We start from the raw sequence: 18,505 nt of genomic DNA, 5'->3' as shown, positions 1-18,505 counted from the left end.
AGAATAAGAATAATGTGAAAGGAAAATTTTGTTCTTCAACATGAGTCTTTCTTCCTCAAAGTGAATATGCTCATTGATATTGTGTGGGCTGCTAACAATTACCAGAAGTGGGACACTGACGCCTTTTTTCAAAATGGTTTTAAAACCCGTTAGACCCCTGAATAGAGGCATGATGACATACTATCTGATGAGGCTGAGAGTGATTCCTTATGAGTGTCCATAACTTGAAGTATGGATGCGGTCCCTAAAGTTTGTATGAAAAAGTCTATTAAATGCTGTTGGTAACAGTATTAAATGAGGTAACTGGATAGCATCGCCGACTCAGTCAAGGGACATGCATTTAGGCAAACTCCAGGAGATGGTAAGGGACAGGGAGGCCTGACGAGCCGCGATCCATGGGATCACAAAGAGCCAGACGCGACTGAGCGACTGAACAGCAGCAAAGTTGTATTCCAAAAATCCGAGCTTCGAAAAAACAGTTTGCTGGAGGACAGATTTCTAGAAACACAAAGAATAAATGCCTCATCTATCTCTTTTGTAAGTTGGCACTGGGAGACTTTCTCTAGGTTGGACCATACCTTATCCACCCCACCCACCCCTCCCCTGCAGTTTTTATGGAAGTGGATCGACAAGAAAACGCCCCCAAACCACCAAATATTAGCATTTCGGTAAAACGAGAGTGCCTGTACCTCTTCGTATCTGTACTGTCTGTTTGAAAAGCTGATTTTCTTTTTGCAGTACAATCGGTACCAGCAGTACGGGGCGGAAGAGTGCGTGCTGCAGCTAGGGGGCGTGCTCTGCCCCAGCCCGGGCTGCGGGGCGGGGCTGCTTCCAGAAGCGGGCCAGCGGAAGGTCACCTGCGAACCGGCCCACGGCCTGGGCTGCGGGGTGAGTACCAGCCACACCCCCGGTGTGGACTCTGTGTGTGTGTTTATTTTGGGAAATTGGTTCGGTTGGTGCTTTATTTTCATTTTCCATTTGGACTCTGATAGCTTTGACCTGATGTAAAAACTAAATAAATATATGTGTGTGTATATATATATATATATATATATATATATTTTTTTTTTTTTTTCAATTAACAGAATCCCGTATATAATGAGGGGAGGTAAGGTTTTCTGCTTTGATAGCTATCAGTGTTTAAGACGTGAACTCACTCGGTCAACCTTTTAAACTTTTCTTCCGGTGCTCAGATAATTCAGAGCAAAAATGATTTCTTCAGAGGTAACATCGAGTCGACAGGAGTGAAGGAGAAAGAGAATTCCACCTCTTAGCGTGATTGTCTTAGTGACGTTGCTGGCCTAAGTATTTCAAGAAATAAAAATGAAGATTAATATGGAAAACTTGAAATGTTATCAGGTGGTAAAAATCATTTTAAATCGAGATGAGCAAAACTTAATGGGGCCTCTTAGGGAAGCAGAAAAAGAAGCGTGGAAAATGTTTGTTCTAAGAGGTCAAACCAGTAGGACCTAGACGGCTTCCTGAACGGGTCTACGGCTGCAAGCTGACGGTGACGGGGTGAGGGAAGCATAACTCAAAAGCAAATAGGCTGGCTAAATCATAGGCTGAAATGACAAATGGACAATAATCCTGGTATTAAATTTCATGCCGGCCAGAAAAGGAAGAAGTGTATGTGCTTATAAAATGCTATTGAATTGTGATGGAAGAGCATTCCTTTTAAAATTGCAGCTTCGTCAGGAGCTTTGTTAGGAGGAGTATGGATGGATGGCAGAGGCGTCTTACCCAGGCCTAATTTGGGGCTGAGCCTCCTGAGTAACCTATGCATAAATTGGCACCCGTCATCCTTGGTAGAGCTCCCCATCCATCATGCAGTGGGGCTTACCAAGCTCTGGGCTGAGTGATAAAGCAGAGCAAGTGGAAGTTGAAAAATAATGAGATACCATGATGCGTAAGCAGAAAGAAATACTTCTGGGCTAATGGCGATTTCATTAGGATGAAAACTCACATCATGTCTGCTAGCCTTAGGAATTATGGAAATCAAACCCTGCTTCCCAGCCTTGGTCATCATCATTTACTGTCTAATCTGCACCGGTTGCATGTGGCCCAAGCAAGCTGCCAAATTCTGGGATCAGAGTTTCCGGCAAATGTTTTCTTTTAGAGTTACAGTAGCCATTTACTAATGGCCCAGTTCTGTCTACGCTTCTACCTAATAATCGCTCCTATTGTTCCATTGTCTAAGGCTGCCGAGTTCTTCTGGCCTGTCTTCTGCATTCATTGTTCTTCTTGAACGGTTTTGAAGGTTATGTAATTTTAAGATTTGAACGTCTTTCTCTTCCCTGTTTTACACAATGTGATATTATAAGTAGCACACACATTTGAACTCCAAATTATGGAAAATTACCTTAGAAATGAATTGAATTGCTTTAATATCTTTGGGTTAAAAGAGTTTAGGGGCAAACCTTACCTAAAGGAGAATGACTATCTTCAGGATATTTCTTTGGAAATTCTAGGTAATGTGTTTTATTTTTAGTTATTCTGTTTTGTTATGGGGAGGGGGCATGCTTGTTGGTTTGTATATTACTTAGCTGTTGCTACATAACAAAAAAAAAAACAAATTTTAGCCTTTTCATGAATAAACATCTTTTATCTCACAGCTTCTGAGGGTCAGGAATCCCTAAGTAACTTAGCTGTGGGGTTCTAGCTCAGGGTCTCATGAGGTTGGAGTCAAGCTCAGTTGTAGTTAACCCAAGACTTGACTGGGTAGGGCTGGAAGACCCACTGCAAAAATGGCGCAACCCATGATTCTCAGCCAGAAATGCCTCAGTTCCTCACTGGCTGTCGGCCACAGTTTCTCATTGCACGCTCCTTTTCTTAGGCTAGTTGTCCCCAGAATGGTAGCTAACTTACCCAGAACAAATGATCTAAGGGACAGAGAGCAAAGACAAAGCCATGGTGGCTTGCTCTCCAAGGCTGTGCCCCATCACTGCTGCTTTGTTCCCGAGGTTAGCACTGAGTGGACGTTCCAGCCCACCCACAAAGGGAAGGGAAAGCGAAGCTCCATCTTAAAGGAAAGGTGTCAGGGAATTCAGGGATGTATTTTGAACCACCCCTGTCTATAATCTGAAGAAGTTGAATAAAGAACAAAGAGAAATGATTTTCTAAAACATCTAACTTGATGCTTTCCTTGTCCTCCGCACCTTTTTTGCCCCAATCCCCATAAGCTTTTTCAGGCTGATATCAATTCCCATTGCTTTGGCCTTTCAGAAGAGGTAAATTGACATCATCATTGCTCTTGTTTCTTCAAATCTTCAACTTTCACAAAAGCATGTTAACCCAACTTACATGCCTTAGGGATTCTGTAGTGCTTAAAAAGGAGATTAGGTTGTATGACTTAGGTCCAAATTTTGGCTTCGTCAACTACCAGTGGTCTTAATCTTTGTGTGCCTCAGTCTCCTCCTTTTAAAAGAGAGTGTATTACAATGGCCCTGTATAAGGCTCCTCTGTCCATGGAATTCTCCAGGCAAGAGTAATGGAGTGGGTTGCCATTCCCTTCTCCAGAGGATCTTCCGAGCCCAGGGATCAAACCAGTGTCTCCTGCATTGAGAGGCAGGTTCTTCACCACCAGCGCCACCTAGAAAGCCCTTGTAAGGCCATTATGAATGTTAAAGGAGCTGACGGGTGTAACAGCACATGGCATAAAGTATGTATTTATTTAATATTTAATCAAAAGCTTAATCAGTATTTATCAAAAGTGCACCTTAAAGACCTAACTAAATATTCAAGGAAAATTAACAACAGGGTGTTTGTCTGATCCTCTCTTCCAGATATTCTAGAATATTCCCCTCTGAATCAAGCTAGATGCAGCAGGGAATTAGGTACCCAGGCCTCACTATTTTAGCCCTTCAAAGAATTGCTTTTGCTTTTCTTGCACAGTAATTTGGTGTCATTTGTTTATACTGCGGTCATTATACAGATGACTCAATGCTTGTGGCTCCGGACATCCGAGTGGGCTTTTCTGTGAGGGACCATGGTGCCCATTCCAGGTTCATTATGCTTGTCCTGGGAAAAGTTGACCCTGCTAATGGTCCCCGCTGAAAGCTGACTGCTAGAAAACCTAGAGCCACATTTGTGGGGTAGCTACAGCAGAGAAATAGGCCACTAATAGAATGAGTTTGGAAACTTATTTCTTGGCTTGACTTCTTTCTGTTCCCTTTTTCCTGGTATATGCTGTTTTGCTGTGATTTGTACACCCTTGTAAGCTGCCAGTCTTTTCTGGATTTAAGGGTGGTAATGGAAAGCTGTTGTGTGAAAGAAACCGTGGTTAGTTTATGTTGTCTTGTCTGTTATGAGACACAACAGGGCCCAATAATGGAAGTTAGAGGAAGCTGAATCAGACGAGTCTGCTCAGGGTTTGCTGTAGCACCATGGACAGTGGCCACAAAGCGGACTGCCCCCAGAGCAGGGCGTGCCTCACCCTACACAGTGCTCACGGAAAGGAACTGACTGCAAGCTGTGCGAGCGTCAGAGTCTCGGGCGTGCTTCTTGAGATGTAGCTTTGAAGTTTACTGTAAGGTATCCGCGAATCCACCTGTACTTAATTTGTCCTCAACTGTCAACTCTTATTATGTGGGGCTTGATGTTACAAAAAGGATCTCATGCATAAAAAAAGGTTGAAAACCAAATTCCCTGTCATTCACAGAATTTAAAAATTCAGCCTTCCAGGTACATAGTGAGGTGGGCCCACAGGGACTCACATTTTTAGAGCTGAGACACACCTCTGTGCTGATCTCTAGACAGGACAGTTCTAATCTTCCCATCAGTCAGCCCACCACCACATGCCTAGATGGTCCCCACTACCCCCCTGATCGCTGTTGTACATAGCTTCCACCTGAAGGCACAAGCTTCAGTATTGTGATTGTCTTTTCTTTAAATGAGTGTTCAGGCTAGTGCTTATGACTTCTATATGCAAGCGTATAGTACTACTCACTGGAAAATCAGATTAGCTGATCCTTGGCTCTCCTAAGTCACTGGCTTAACTGTTACCCAGAGAGCAGTGAACATTAGCTAATGAATATAAGGATTTCCATTTAAATGATAATGTCAGTCCATCCAGGAAAGGCCTGATAGATGTGTGATGGTTATAGCAAAATTTTTTACCATTATTAAAGAATGATTTGAACTTAAGTATTCCCTCTCAGGGTCCAAGTTGAAGTGTTATACTTGTTTCATATTTTCAGATTCCTGTCCTCAGCCTTGATATTGTTCTCAGTAAGAACATGTATTTAGAGCTCAACAGTCATTGAGTGAATGAATGAATGAATCTTGACAATGTAGAAGTAATATGAATACACTTTTATTTTCAAATACTAATCATTATGTACCCCAATATTAGAATCGCTTACCTTGCCTCAATAAGAATCTCTTCAAAAAACATAAAATATGCAGTGTTTTACTTATACACGTAATACATCATTTAGAACACCAAAATATACTAACTTCAGAGATCCACAAGAAGTCATTTAGGAACCTGAAAATCCTCCAAAAATTGCAGTTTATATGCCCTATTGAAGGCCTCACCACCGAATGAAGAATTCAGTGCATTCTGATTTAAAAAAAAGTCTTGGTCTTGGGAGCACTGATATTTTCCTTTTGACAAGCACAGAATATTTTTACATGGATAGACAGAACTCAACAAAGATATGTTTGGGGATCAAATAGCCTGACCTCACTCTCTGCCAGCGCTTGATCATATTTTCACTACTGCTCATAAAAATATTAATTGATTTCCTGAGGAATTCATGTAATGCATTATTCTTTCTCTGGCCTTATTGCTATTCATCAAAACTATCTCACTAACTTTGATGGCGCCGATGTAAAATGTTGACATGTTTAATGCTAGAAAACAGCGACAAAATATGGAATACATTATACTCAGTGACCTGGAGACACAAAAAGCTATGGCAATCAAACCTTGCAGGTTTTCTACCAGCAAAACATCTTTATCTTATTTGATGGTGTTTTAGGATATTATACATCTGAGAGATAATTTCTTAAAATAATACTATGAGTTTAATGAAGAGTTTTCTGTTTTGAATAAGAAATACACGGATGAGATTTAACAATGCGGGGGGGAACTCTTGTGCATTTAAATGTAAACCAGAGGTCTTTAAAAAAAAAAAAGCCATGAAGCTGACCATTAGTTAAGGAAATTAAATAGAATTTCTTAAAGCATCGGAGAGACTCTCCCTCCTTTGATGAGTAGCGTGTGTGGCTTTGAGATGGGTTGCTTGAGGAAGCGGAGCATCCGTCTCGGGCTCCTCACTTGCACAGATCCCTTCCACGCCCTCTTACCCAAGTTTACATTCTTGCACTGTCTTCCTTGAAGACAGTCTCAAAAATTGTAGAACCTTAAGTTACAAAGGCTTCATCAAAACTGAATCTAGACTTCAGTGACGACAGGGTAGACTTGCTGTGTGCCCAGAAATCCCTGCGGAAGCTGCTTATAGCAGTAGCATTCATATATTGATGAAGATTTTAGTTAAGTTAGAGTCCAAGCCTCCTGTTCTAGCCCTTATATAGGAAACGAGTCTCTGTAGACAAATGGGGATAACTATTCCTTCATTCGGAGATCTAATTATTGATTTTAAAAGTAACTAGATGTTTGGGAGAATGGCATTCTAACATGTATACTATCATGTAAGAATTGAATCGCCAGTCTATGTCTGACGCAGGGTGCAGCATGCTTGGGGCTGGTGCATGGGGATGACCCAGAGAGATGTTGTGGGGAGGGAGGTGGGAGGGGGGTTCATGTTTGGGAACGCATGTAAGAATTAAAGATTTTAAAATTTAAAAAATTTAAAAAATAATAAATTATCTTAAAAAAATAAATAAATAAAAACTATTTTTCTTATTTACTAAAAAAAAAAAAGTAACTAGATGGAGAGCCCTTTTTTTCAATATGTGGAAATAGAAATATAAAGTCAAGAGATGGCCAATATTTAATAAAGAAAATGGTTACTTTTTCCATTCTTTAAAGAATTTTATAAAAATACCTCAAATTTAATTAAATTACCTCAAGTATTTTGAAAACTGTATAGAAGATCTCCCTTTTTCTGAAGGAGAATAGAGATTAAAATCTAGACTCTACGTATGTGTGGTTTATGTCATAATGCTTTCCAGGAGACACCAAAATACACAGGTATTTTTCATTCTGCTTGAAAGTGGGTTTGTTGGGCTTAAGCTCCAGGCTATCATCTCACCTTGCTAGCCTCAACTCTATGGCCTCTTCAACATGTAGAGCATGGAATCAAATATTTTTGACACATTATTTTAGATATACAGGATGTTCATCAGAGAGTATTTTTAAAAGAAAGCTAACATTATGAAATGTCAGAAATATGCATGCCATGTTTATTTGACAGGTGTCCAAAAATCTAATTTAAGCTCTAAGATTGGCTCATTTGCAGAGTAGAAATTAGTCTTGCTAGACTTTCTGCTTGCCAGCCAGCTTGAAGTGCAAAGACAGAAAGCTCTGGAGAGTATTTATTTTAATTAAAGAAACTGTTCATAAACATACAAACAACTTCTGCATACCATTCCTCTGGAAAACATTTATCAATTGGCAAATGTTCCTAGAAAGTACTCTGCAGTCTGAAATAGAAATATATATTTTCTAATCCAGCGTAGATCAGTGACCTTTCCATGTGCCTTTAGCTATTTTTTGTTTAAAATAAGGGAAGTGTGAAATAATTATACTCTTTCAAAACAGTAATCTCTATCTCTTTGAATAATGTGTTGCGTGCATGTGTGTGTGTGTTTGCAGTCGTGTCTGTCTCTTTGTGACCCCGTGGACTGTAGCAACCAGGCTCCTCTGTTCATGGAATTCTCCAGGCAAGAATACTGGAGTGGGTTGCCATTTCCTTCTCCAGGAGATTTTCTTGACTCGGAGATCAAACCTGTATCTCTTGTATCTCTTGCACTGGCAGGCGAATTGTTTATCAGTTTGCCACCTGGGAAGCCTAGAAAATCAATTTTGTGGCAAATTGAATAGAAAAGCTCTCTTTAGCTCTACAAGCTACAGGAGAGCTCAGAACATTCCAGAAAACAGGCTTCTATGAAGATAACATAGTTTCTGTGTATTCATTTTGATCCTGCCCTCACTTCAGTCTAAGGCAAGGCTGTCTAATATGGTAACCACGGGCCACAAGTGACTGTTCAAATTAAAATTAAATCAAATTTAAAATTAGGTTTCTCAGTCACAGCAGCTACATTTTAAGTATTCAGTGGCCACATACAGCCTCCAGCTACTGGACTAGACCTAGGCCATGCAGACAGAGCGTGTTTTCATCAATATCATAGAAAGTTCAGTGGGGCAGAGAAAATAGCTGTAAGATATCACCCTAGAAGAAGCATTCACAAGCTCAAAGATGCCTTTGCCTCAAACAAATTGAAGTTTGACCCCTTCAATTCTAGTTAAGAAGAAAAATCTTTCTAGAAATTAAAGCAGTTTCCTAAGTTAAAAAAAAAGTACAGTAGTGTTTTCCAAAGTGATCCTTATTCGGTGCAGGTTCAAGGGATGTTATGTGCCAGGAGGATGGCTGGGGTCTGGGACAGAGAGCCTGGGCCAAGGTCTGTGATCAGAGAGCTGGATGCACGCAGTTGTTGCTGTTGTTCAGTAGCTCAGTCCTGTCCGACTTTGTTGCTATTGTTCAGTAGCTCAGTCCTGTCCGACTCTGCAACCCCGTGGATTACAGCACTCAGGTTTGCCTGTCCTTCACTATCTCCTGCAGTGTGTTCAAGTTCACATCCATTGAGCTGGTGATGCCGTCCAACCATCCCATCCTCTGCTGCCCTCTTCTCCTTTGGCTTTCAGTCTTTCCTGGCATCAGGGTCTTTTCCAGTGAGTCTGCTCTTCACATCCAGTGACCAAAGTACTGGAGCTTCAGCTTCAGTATCAGTCCTTCCAATGCATGCAGTAAACTCCATTAAACAGGGCTTTTATCTGTTGGACTTAAAGCTATGCCTATGCCTGAACAAGGGGAATACCAGAGCAGCCTTCCCTAAGTTCTTTCAAGCAAGAACTGCCATTTGGGTGGTCCATCTTATAAGGCAGGTGTCTCTTAGAGCAGCTTGAGTCAGGGAATCAAATCCCTTGCTTCATCTGAATAGCAAGCTTACCACAGTACTCTTGGGAAGGAGCTACCGAAACCCAAGGATCAGAACATTAAGTCTACAACATTTTCCTCTTTGCAGAGGACTAAAAAAGCATGATTTTTTTTTAGATGATATACCATATTTGTATTTGAGGTATTTTTGAGACTACATATTTTATAGTGAAACCTCTTTATTCTTAAACTGCTATTGATAAATAATTTGATGGATTTAACGTACATAGAGAAGATAGGGTGAAATTTAATGACAGTGTGTGATTAGCAGCATATTTTCAAATGATTCCTATTAAATGAACCAGAGAGATTTTTGAGCTTCATCAAATAAAGGATATTATGGTAAAAGATATATATATATATATTTCTATAGTGGGTATCAGTGTATGTCAACCTCATAAAACGTTAACTGCACAGGACAATGTGCTCATGACCCAGGAGTCCCAGGGTTTTGAAACTTTATTTTCCTGGAGTTTAGTTGATTCACAGTGTTGTCTTAGTTCCCAGTATACAGCAGAGTGATTCTGTCACATACGTGTATTTTTCTTCCTATTCTTTCCCATCATGGTCTCTGTTGTGTTGTTGTTCCGGCTTTCTACACGGTCAGGAATTGCTACCCAAGTGGTCACACCAGTGTGAGCCTGGGCCACACCCCACTGTAACTGCCCTGGTGGGGCCACCCTTACAAGGGGGCATGCTAGAGCTCCCTGCCAGCCTCCCAAAGGGTGGTCCTGTCTTCCCTGTCCTTGCCAGACCCCACCAGTGTTTCTGAGGGGTGGAGAGCTCTGCTCCATCTCACTACACTCATTATTTTTCACATCCTCTCCCCACCATCTCAGGCCTTCTCTCATCGGGGAGTAGAAGCCTCCCAGAGGCACATTCTGTCCTGCTCTTTCAGACTTGCCTCCAGCCCTCCTTTCTCATTAGGGTCTCTGCTGAACACTCCCGAAACAGCTAGTTCCTCCTATATATTCATCCAGACCAGCCCTCCTTGTGTGCTGGTTTTTCTCAATTTCCCTCCATGCTACCTTTAGAAAATGGCCTCACAGACCTGACACTGGCCCATGGTTACCCTCTATGGTTCGCGTCTCATCTTTCATGCTGTTATATACACTGCAGATTAAGGAATGCGATTATCACAGCAGTTTTCTTTGTTCTCTCGTCTTTCCTTTTTTAATACTACTTTTGATTGTGGTAAAATATATACAATATAAAATTTGCCTTTGATAACCATTTTAAAGTATACAGTTCAGCAGCATCAAGTATTCATAATACTGGATAACCATCTCCACTATCTATTTCCAAACAGAAGCTCTGTTCCTATTCAGTTCAGTCGCTCAGTCATGTCCAACTCTTTGCAACCCTATGAACCGCAGCATGCCAGGCCTCCCTGTCCATCACCAACTCCCAGAGTCTATCCAAACCCATGTCCATCAAGTCAGTGAAGCCATCCAGCCATCTCATCCTTTGTCATCCCCTTCTCCTCCTGCCTGTAATCCCTCCCAGCATATGGGTCTTTTCCAATGAGTCAACTCTTCGCATGAGATGACCAAAGTATTGGAGTTTCAGCTTTAGCATCAGTCCTTCCAATGAACACCCAGGGCTGATCTGCTTTAGGATCGACTGGTTGGATCTCCTTGCAGTCCAAGGGACTCTCAAGAGTCTTCTCCAACACCACAGTTCTGTTCCTATTAGGCAATAATTAATTCACCATCTCTCCTAGCCCCTCGTCACCTCTAATCTTCTTGCTGTCTCTATGAACCTGACTATCCTAGATATTTCATGTAAGTGGAGTCATAGAAATTGTTTGTCCTTTGGTATCTAGCTTCGCATAATGTTTGTCAGTTAGCATAATGTTTTCAAGCCTCGTGCAGTGTGCGTCAGAACTTCGCTCCTTCCCATAGCTGAGTAGTAGCTCATTGCATATGTAGACCATGTTTTGTTCCCCCCATTCCTTTTTAGAATTTATTCAGCCGCAGTAGTCCTTCATCTCCCTGGAGCAAAAGTCAGGTAGGTTCTCTGACTCTCGGTCACTTATAAATGAAAGAAAGTCTTAGAGACACTTCATGTTGCATATTCGTACTGTCAGTCACTAAAAGTGGCTTTTGTCAAAAAAAAAAAACATGCTCAATGTGACAGTGAATCTTCTGCCCTGGCTCCCGAGGCCCAGCCCTTTGCTCCATGCCTGTGTGTGCTTGGCCTAGAAGTCCAGACGGGCTGACGTGGCTCACCTGGTTGCTCTGAGTGGTCATCAGCTTCTACCTGTTCCATTGACTTTTTATTCATCTCAGGTTAAGGTTGACAGAACACAATAATAGCTGATTATTCACTTTATTCCTCTGAAAAGTGTCTACGTCGTCAGTCTGCAGATCCAGGGTTTTTAATTCCAGTGCTTAAAATTGTTTGCCTTGAATAATTGCCTATGTTAACACCTATAGGGTTTCAGCCTCATTACAGAATCATCTGTCCAGACCAAAGTCCCCCATCCTGACTTGAGCAGCAGAACCCTATCCCTATTCCTGTAGGTATAACAGAAATGTGTTTCTGCCAGAAATATAGCTCATGAACATAATTGCTAAGATTTGTCATGATAAGTGTGAAGGGTATTCCTTGTAGTACTGTTTTGTAGTAGACAAGAACTTGGAAACAATCAAATTGTCAATAATATAGCGGTTAAGTACATTTTTGATCTATGGATACAATAAAGTACAATATCTTGTTTAAAAAGGGCTTCCTTGGTGGCTCAGTGGTAAAGAATCTGCCTATAATGCAGGAGACCCAAGTTCAGTCCCTGGGTTGGGAAGATTCCCTGGAGGAGGGAATGGCAACCCATTCCAGTATTCTTGCTTAGAGAATTCCATGGACAGAGGAGCCTGGCGGGCCACAGTCCATGAGGTCATAAAGAGTCAGACATGACTGAGCAGCTAAACCACTACCACCACCTGTTTAAAAAAATAAGGTCATTCTGCATGCTGATATGAAACAAGTTTTAATACTTAGAATTAAGAGGAAAGAGCAGGAAAAAGAAGATCAGAACTCATAAACATATTAAATATTTCCTGAAAAGGGTTCAACAAACCATTGAAGTAGTTGCCTTTGGATAGAAAAAGTGGGGATATAGAGAAGGAAGCTTTTATTAATACTTTCCCGTTTATAACTTTCTGTAATGTTTGCAGTTTGTAAACATGTAGGTATATTTCTTTTACTTTCTATAACATAAGGGATTTTCTTAGTTTATGAGCTACTTTTTAATTATTCAAGCTTTTATTTTTAAAAAAGCGATCCATGTTATTTGTTAAAAAATAAAAGCAAAGCAACTGTAATTAAATTGGTTAGAATTTTACACCATTTCAGACACAGTGTTTTTCTGGGGTTAGACTGAGAAAGAAGGAAATAGGTCTGCCACTGCCAGAGGCCAAGGGCATGAAAGCCGAATGGTGAGGTCCAGCTACTGTTCACTCCAAGGGGCTGGCAAGGCAGGTGATCCATTCTTTCAGACATTTAGTTGGCACGAGCATGCTGTCCCGTCATTCTGATTTAACTGAATGACATGTTTAAGAAAAATGCAAGTTAAGTCTGCTAGGAAATTTAATTTGCAGTCTCAAAATTAGTTCTAAGAAGCATGTCCCCAGAGCTTTGAACAGCCAAATGCAAATAAGTGAATTTCAATTTCTGTGTAGTTTTAAATAGTTTGAGCAGTTCCTGCGGTATAGGAAAATATATTCCAGTGGCCTTTGGCACATACCTGTATTCTCGGAATCCTACTCTTGCCGCGTTTTATTGCTGACTTTTGTGTATCTTCTCTTTTTTGTTTACACCTGTTTTCAGTACAATTTAGACAGAGTTCAAGGTGGCCCAAGCAAAACAAGGACTCGGCACTGATGTATTTTCCCCTGCTTGTCAAACATTCCGTTGTAAAGGCTGTCTGTAAATTATTAGGACGGTTCCCTACAAACTCCTGGAAGGGAACAGGGCTTTTCCTGGTTAAAGACAAGTCGGCCCTGCTGTCAGTAGTCCACAAGCATCTGTAACAGACCCGGAAACCAAATGCTGCTTGGATCCCGAGAAAGGCAATCAGCCTTCCTCCTCACCCGCTTTGCCTTTCAGTGGGCCCCGGGATACCGGCCGCGGAGGGCCTTAGTATTTCTCCTTTTCAGCACAGAATGAATGAGGCTAACAGTAGAACCCGGAAGGCTCCCCCAGGGCAAACCTGACCTGGCCCAGCCTGACTTTGAGTCCCACCTTCCCTGGGAATTGGCGGCCCCTAGGATGGATATACCTGGCAGAACCACCTGGCCTGTGACACAGGCCTTTGTCCAGCGGCCCATCCACAAGTATCTAGTGTATGAGACTTCCCTGGTGGTCCCGTGGCTAAGGCTGCGCTTTCACAGCATTAGCCGCAGGTTCCATCCCTGGTCAGGGAACTAAGACCCCCCCCAAATGCAGAATGGTCAAAAAAATTAAATTAAAAGGTTTATACTTGAACAAAGTATATGATTTTTTTTTACGTTAATTTTATTTAAGGATTTTTTTTTTCCCCCAAGGAGAAGAAAAGAAACCATTTAAGACTACAAGCCTGTGCGTAAGGCCCAGGCCAAACGTGGAAGCTTCACTCCATCTCTCTGCTCTTGAACCAGGGGTAGGAGAGGAATAGAAACTAGAAGGAAGGCTTTCCGAGGGCGAGCACGCTCTCTGGTGCACTCTAGCAAGTAATTTGTCAAGTGGACCTATTACCGCGCTTCCAAAAAGAAAGCAATTTTCTTCCTCCTTTCTTTAAAAGCAGGCCCAGAAAGCCTGTTTCCTTCCCCAACCCATGCTGCCCGCCACTCTCTTTTAGAAAGAAATCATATTGTCTCGTGTTGGTTATTGTCCAGCGTGCAGTGACTGTCTGGGAATTTAATGTCCAGTAAGTGAGTTTTTTTCCTTTTTTTTCCCCCAGCCCCTCTCAAGGTATTAACGCTAAACTGACAGTTCCTTAATACAAAGGAAGACTGAATTAGCTATTCCTGAGGTTACCTCCACACACAGAGCCTAGTCCTCATCACCTATTTCTAAGCAATCCTTAAGTGAATTACTAGATACGAACGTTTTATATCACCTCTTCTCTCTGCGAACTCGAAGCATTGTTCTTTACGTATGCAAGCCTACCTAGTGGCATAACCTGATGATTTGGAGAAAGTTAGTCTATAGCAGAAATAAGATGGAATTTTACCTGCTGGATTTTTAATAAATGTGAAGTGATTGGATGCCTTCTAGAAAAGAAATCCCAAGAAAAGAGTCTTTTATCAACCTTCTTTCGACCATTCGCGTAAATGTTTTACATGTAAACAGAGCATAGAAAGCAAAGCTGTATTCAGAAGATGGCTGCTATTTGGAAAGAAAGAAATCCAATCTGACCCAGCTTCTGAGCGCCTCCTTTATGTGAGGACAAGGCTGGGCTTTTGTATAAGCCATATTGTATTATTGTAAAGTGCAGGAGCCGCTTAATCAATAAGAAAAGTTGGGGTAGAATGTTCGGATTAAAGAGATAAAATCTTTGTTAGACTAAATCAGTTGAGCCAGAACCTCCCATAGTGAGCTGAATGGAAATAGCTTCATGTTACAAATGTACCAGAGATTTTTAAAAGGTCTCAAAATCGGTGTTTGGAGACTATGTGGCTATGTGTATTTTCAGTTTGCTGTTCTGGAGAAACCAAAGATTATTTTTGTAAGAGTTTGGAAAAGCACTAAACTTCAATAATATGCATGGTTTTGATAAACATTTACTGGGGTATATGGGGTCGCACAGAGTCGGACACGACTGAAGCGACTTAGCAGCAGCAGCAGCAGCTTTTAAAGTCATTGGTACTAGAATCAATGGACAGGGACACAAATTATTCCAGAAAGTTAAGAAAATAAGCAGCCTGAAACCCGCTCTAAAGGCTGTTTACCTTCACTCTGTAACCAGGACTGCTTGCTGCTGGAGCTGGACCCTGGGCACCCAGCTACCCACCCACCGAGCTGGGTGACCTTCTGTCCGGTGACTGTTAGAATCCGTGTGGGTGTCCACAGGCTGTTGACAGCCTTGATTTCCCCTCCCGATTTTCATCGTCCCCCTTTCCTGCTAATTTTTTTTTTTTCAAGTATCCTCCTTTTGGGAAAGTGACTCCATTCCTGGTCAGAAGGGACACCCGAGTCATCTAAGCCCATCCTGCTACTGCTGTGACCCTTACGAGGCAGGGTCTGGGAAGAAAACCGCATCCTTCCTGTGCACTTGACTGCGTGGCTCAGTTAATCAGCTCAAAAGCCAGTCTGTTGTTGGACTGAGCGTTATGTGAAAGGATATGTTTCCTTTTTGTTTAAGCCAATTGGATTGGACTTTCTGACTCTCCAGCCAAAATCTGTTAACTGGTGCATGAAAACTGGTTCATTTCTCTAAAATGACTAAAGGAATTCATCCACTAAAAGACTATGGGCAGATGACCCCAAAAGAGGCTCTTGATAAGGACTTTCCTGTAGCAGACCAAATCACCTTCAGGTTACATCCCGTGGTTACATCCCGAAGTCTTCAGTTGGCCTCATTCCCGTGGTACTCGCGGCCCAGCATGGTGGCCACATTTCAACCGGGGCTAAGGGGGATGGGGAAGGGGAGGGCATGTTATTCCCAAGGCCAGGTCCAGAGGAGCCACACAGCGCATGCCGACCCATATCCCAAGGAGAGCAGTTAGCTGCGTGGCCATGTGGCCCGCCCCAAAGGTACGTGGCCCGCCCCATGTGGCCAGCTGAAGTTATTATCAATCCTAAGAAGGAAAACAGCAGATAGGTAGTGGAGGATAACGTTTGGTCTCCGCCACAACTACCATACATCCTGTCTCTCCCATAATCCTTACCCAAATACCGTCCACTTCTTTCCATTCACATAATATCTCTGAGTTTTCATGCAGGAAAAGAAAAACTGAGTGGAACTCTGTGTCCTCTTTATTTCTAATAGGACTGAATACCCGCTTCGTGATCTTTTCTTTCAACAGTATATCTTTCACTCTCTGAATTCCAAAGCATGAAAATTAGACCTCTAGCTCTCAATAAGACCCACTAAATTGCATTCACCCCCTGACTTTGGAAGGTGTGGCCACCATAACCTTCTGAATTTGTGCAGATGAATAGAGTTAGCATTCGGTAGGGCCACAAGCTGAGCGTAGAGGAGCACCGTTCTAGAAAATTCCCTCGTTGGACCGAAGCTTTCACCTGCTGATCTTTTTGTTCTAATTTTACATACAAATGCACTGCTTAACCGTGTAGAACCAAACAGACCGCAGATGAAAGCGTTTGGAGTTACGAATTGAATGTGAGAGTTCGCGTGGCACTTGGAGTGACGACAGCTTCCGACTCACATTTCTAGCAGCCGTCCTAGGAGTCTTAGCTTTCGTTCTTCCCCTGCAATCACTAGGAGTCATGCTGTTTGCAGCAACTATGCTCTGCTAATAAGAAACACTCACCAGGGGCAACAAAAATCAATATCTCCTTCTTTATATTTAAAATAAGTCGGCAATACTTACACGGGAGAGTTCTTCATTTATTGCAAATGAGTGAATTGGTTGTCCGCTGTGTCCGTGGCATGGCACTGGGCACTCGGCACAGGGAGACGAGGACAGTACGGTGCTGAGAAGCCGGCTATCTGGCGGGAAGACGAGGCGCCCGGTGGGAAGTGGCACACCCGTGTGGCAGTGCAGGTTCGTGCCACGTAAGGCGCCACAGAAATCCAGGAAAGTCAAGGGCTTCTAACCCAGCCCCATGTCCCCTTGGACATCGCGCGTTTTAACACGTGTCCCGTTGCTTGTGTGTGTGTGCGTGCTCAGTCACTCAGTCGTGTCTGACCCTTTGTGACCCCATGGACTGTAGCCCGCCAAGCTCCTCTGTCCATGGGATTCTCCAGGCAAGAATACTGGCGTGGGTTGCCATGCCCTCCTCCAGGGGATCTTCTTGAGTCCGGGATCGATCATGCGTGTCTTGCGTCTCCAGCTCTGGCAGGCAGATTCTTTACCACTGTGCCCCCTGGGAGGCCCCACTACCTGTTTCCTTCCCATCTGTTTACCCCTCGTTTTCCATAGGGCCCTGGTGGGGGGAACAGGGCTGCAGTCTGTTGATTTTTGTGTCCTCAGCATCCAGCAGGGTATCTAACACCTGCATAGTTGTTCACTGAATTAAACAATTCGAGAGGAAGGCTTTGAACTGTTGAGGATAGGAGGCTTCATCAAGGACTTGAGAGGATGGAGAGATTTTGCCTAATGGAGACCGGGAAGTATTCTAGGCTTAAGGCTCTGACCCGAGTGGAGGGCGGGAAGGGGCCGGGAGTACTGAGCTGGTGACCCAGGAGGCACCAGGGATCACAGTTTTCATGGAGAAGATGCAGAATGAAAGTGAGGAAAATGCTCGAATGGCCGCAACTGCCGCGGTTGCCTTGGGAAAGCCAGCTGGTTGCCTGTGATGGACTGTCCTCAGGCTTCCATTCCTCTGATTCCAGTGCCTGGCCTTTTTGCTTCTGGTTTGTTTACGTAGCTTAGAGAGGCAATGGCACCCCACTTCAGTACTCTTGCCTGGAAAATCCCATGGACAGAGGAGCCTGGTGGGCTGCAGTCCATGGGGTCGCTAAGAGTCGGACATGACTGAGCGACTTCCCTTTCACTTTTCACTTTCATGCATTGGAGAAGGAAATGGCAACCCACTCCAGTGTTCTTGCCTGGAGAATCCCAGGGACGGGGGAGCCTGGTGGGCTGCAGTCTATGGGGTCGCGCAGAGTCTGACACAACTGAAGTGACTTAGCAGCAGCAGCAGCAGAGAGGCATTAGCGCCCCCGCAGTCTGTCAAACACCCTCCCTGTTTAATTCCCTTCATGTCACCAAGTTCTTTCTGATGAATAACCCTCCTTAAACACCTTGTGAAACAGATATTACCACTTATCTTTTTTTTTTTTAACCCATACAGATTTTTTAGGAATTATTTTAGGGACGCTAATTTTGCAATATTAACTTCATTTGAGGTCAGACTGAGGAAGAACTAGGTCACTCTTTTAATTTAGAGATTATTTAGAACTTGATTGAATCACAGCCACTTTCTGTGTAACGTTTAATAGGTAATATGAAGTCCACCAGGCTCCTCTGTCCATGGGATTTTCCAGGCAAGAGTACTGGAGTGGGGTGCCATTGCCTTCTCCCAATAATAATTGTAATGCAATGTGCGTGCCATAATATTTACTCATCTGTCTTATGCCATGTCATAGTTTGCTGCCTTTTATCTACAAATAAATGCTTAATGTTTAATAATCTCTAGTATGAACTGTTCTCCTTTGTTTCCTTGCCATCACCGTGGTATGCATGTATGAGAGCCTTTCATACTTAGGTCCC

General features: G+C 42.8%; 1 protein-coding gene across 1 annotated transcript in view; it reads left to right on the top strand.

Moving 5' to 3' along the window:
• PARK2 (parkin RBR E3 ubiquitin protein ligase) overlaps positions 1 to 18,505 on the top strand; it is a 1,213,425-nt gene that overhangs the window by 1,017,417 nt on the left and 177,503 nt on the right. The window contains exon 9 of the mRNA XM_018053444.1: positions 739 to 888. Coding sequence (XP_017908933.1) covers positions 739 to 888 — 150 coding nt within the window. The remainder of the gene's footprint in view (positions 1 to 738; positions 889 to 18,505) is intronic.

Source organism: Capra hircus, chromosome 9 (assembly GCF_001704415.2).
Source record: "Capra hircus breed San Clemente chromosome 9, ASM170441v1, whole genome shotgun sequence".
Lineage (NCBI taxonomy): Eukaryota > Metazoa > Chordata > Mammalia > Artiodactyla > Bovidae > Capra > Capra hircus.
Note: the sequence above shows the minus strand (reverse complement) of the source record. Positions and strands in the feature narration are given on the sequence as shown.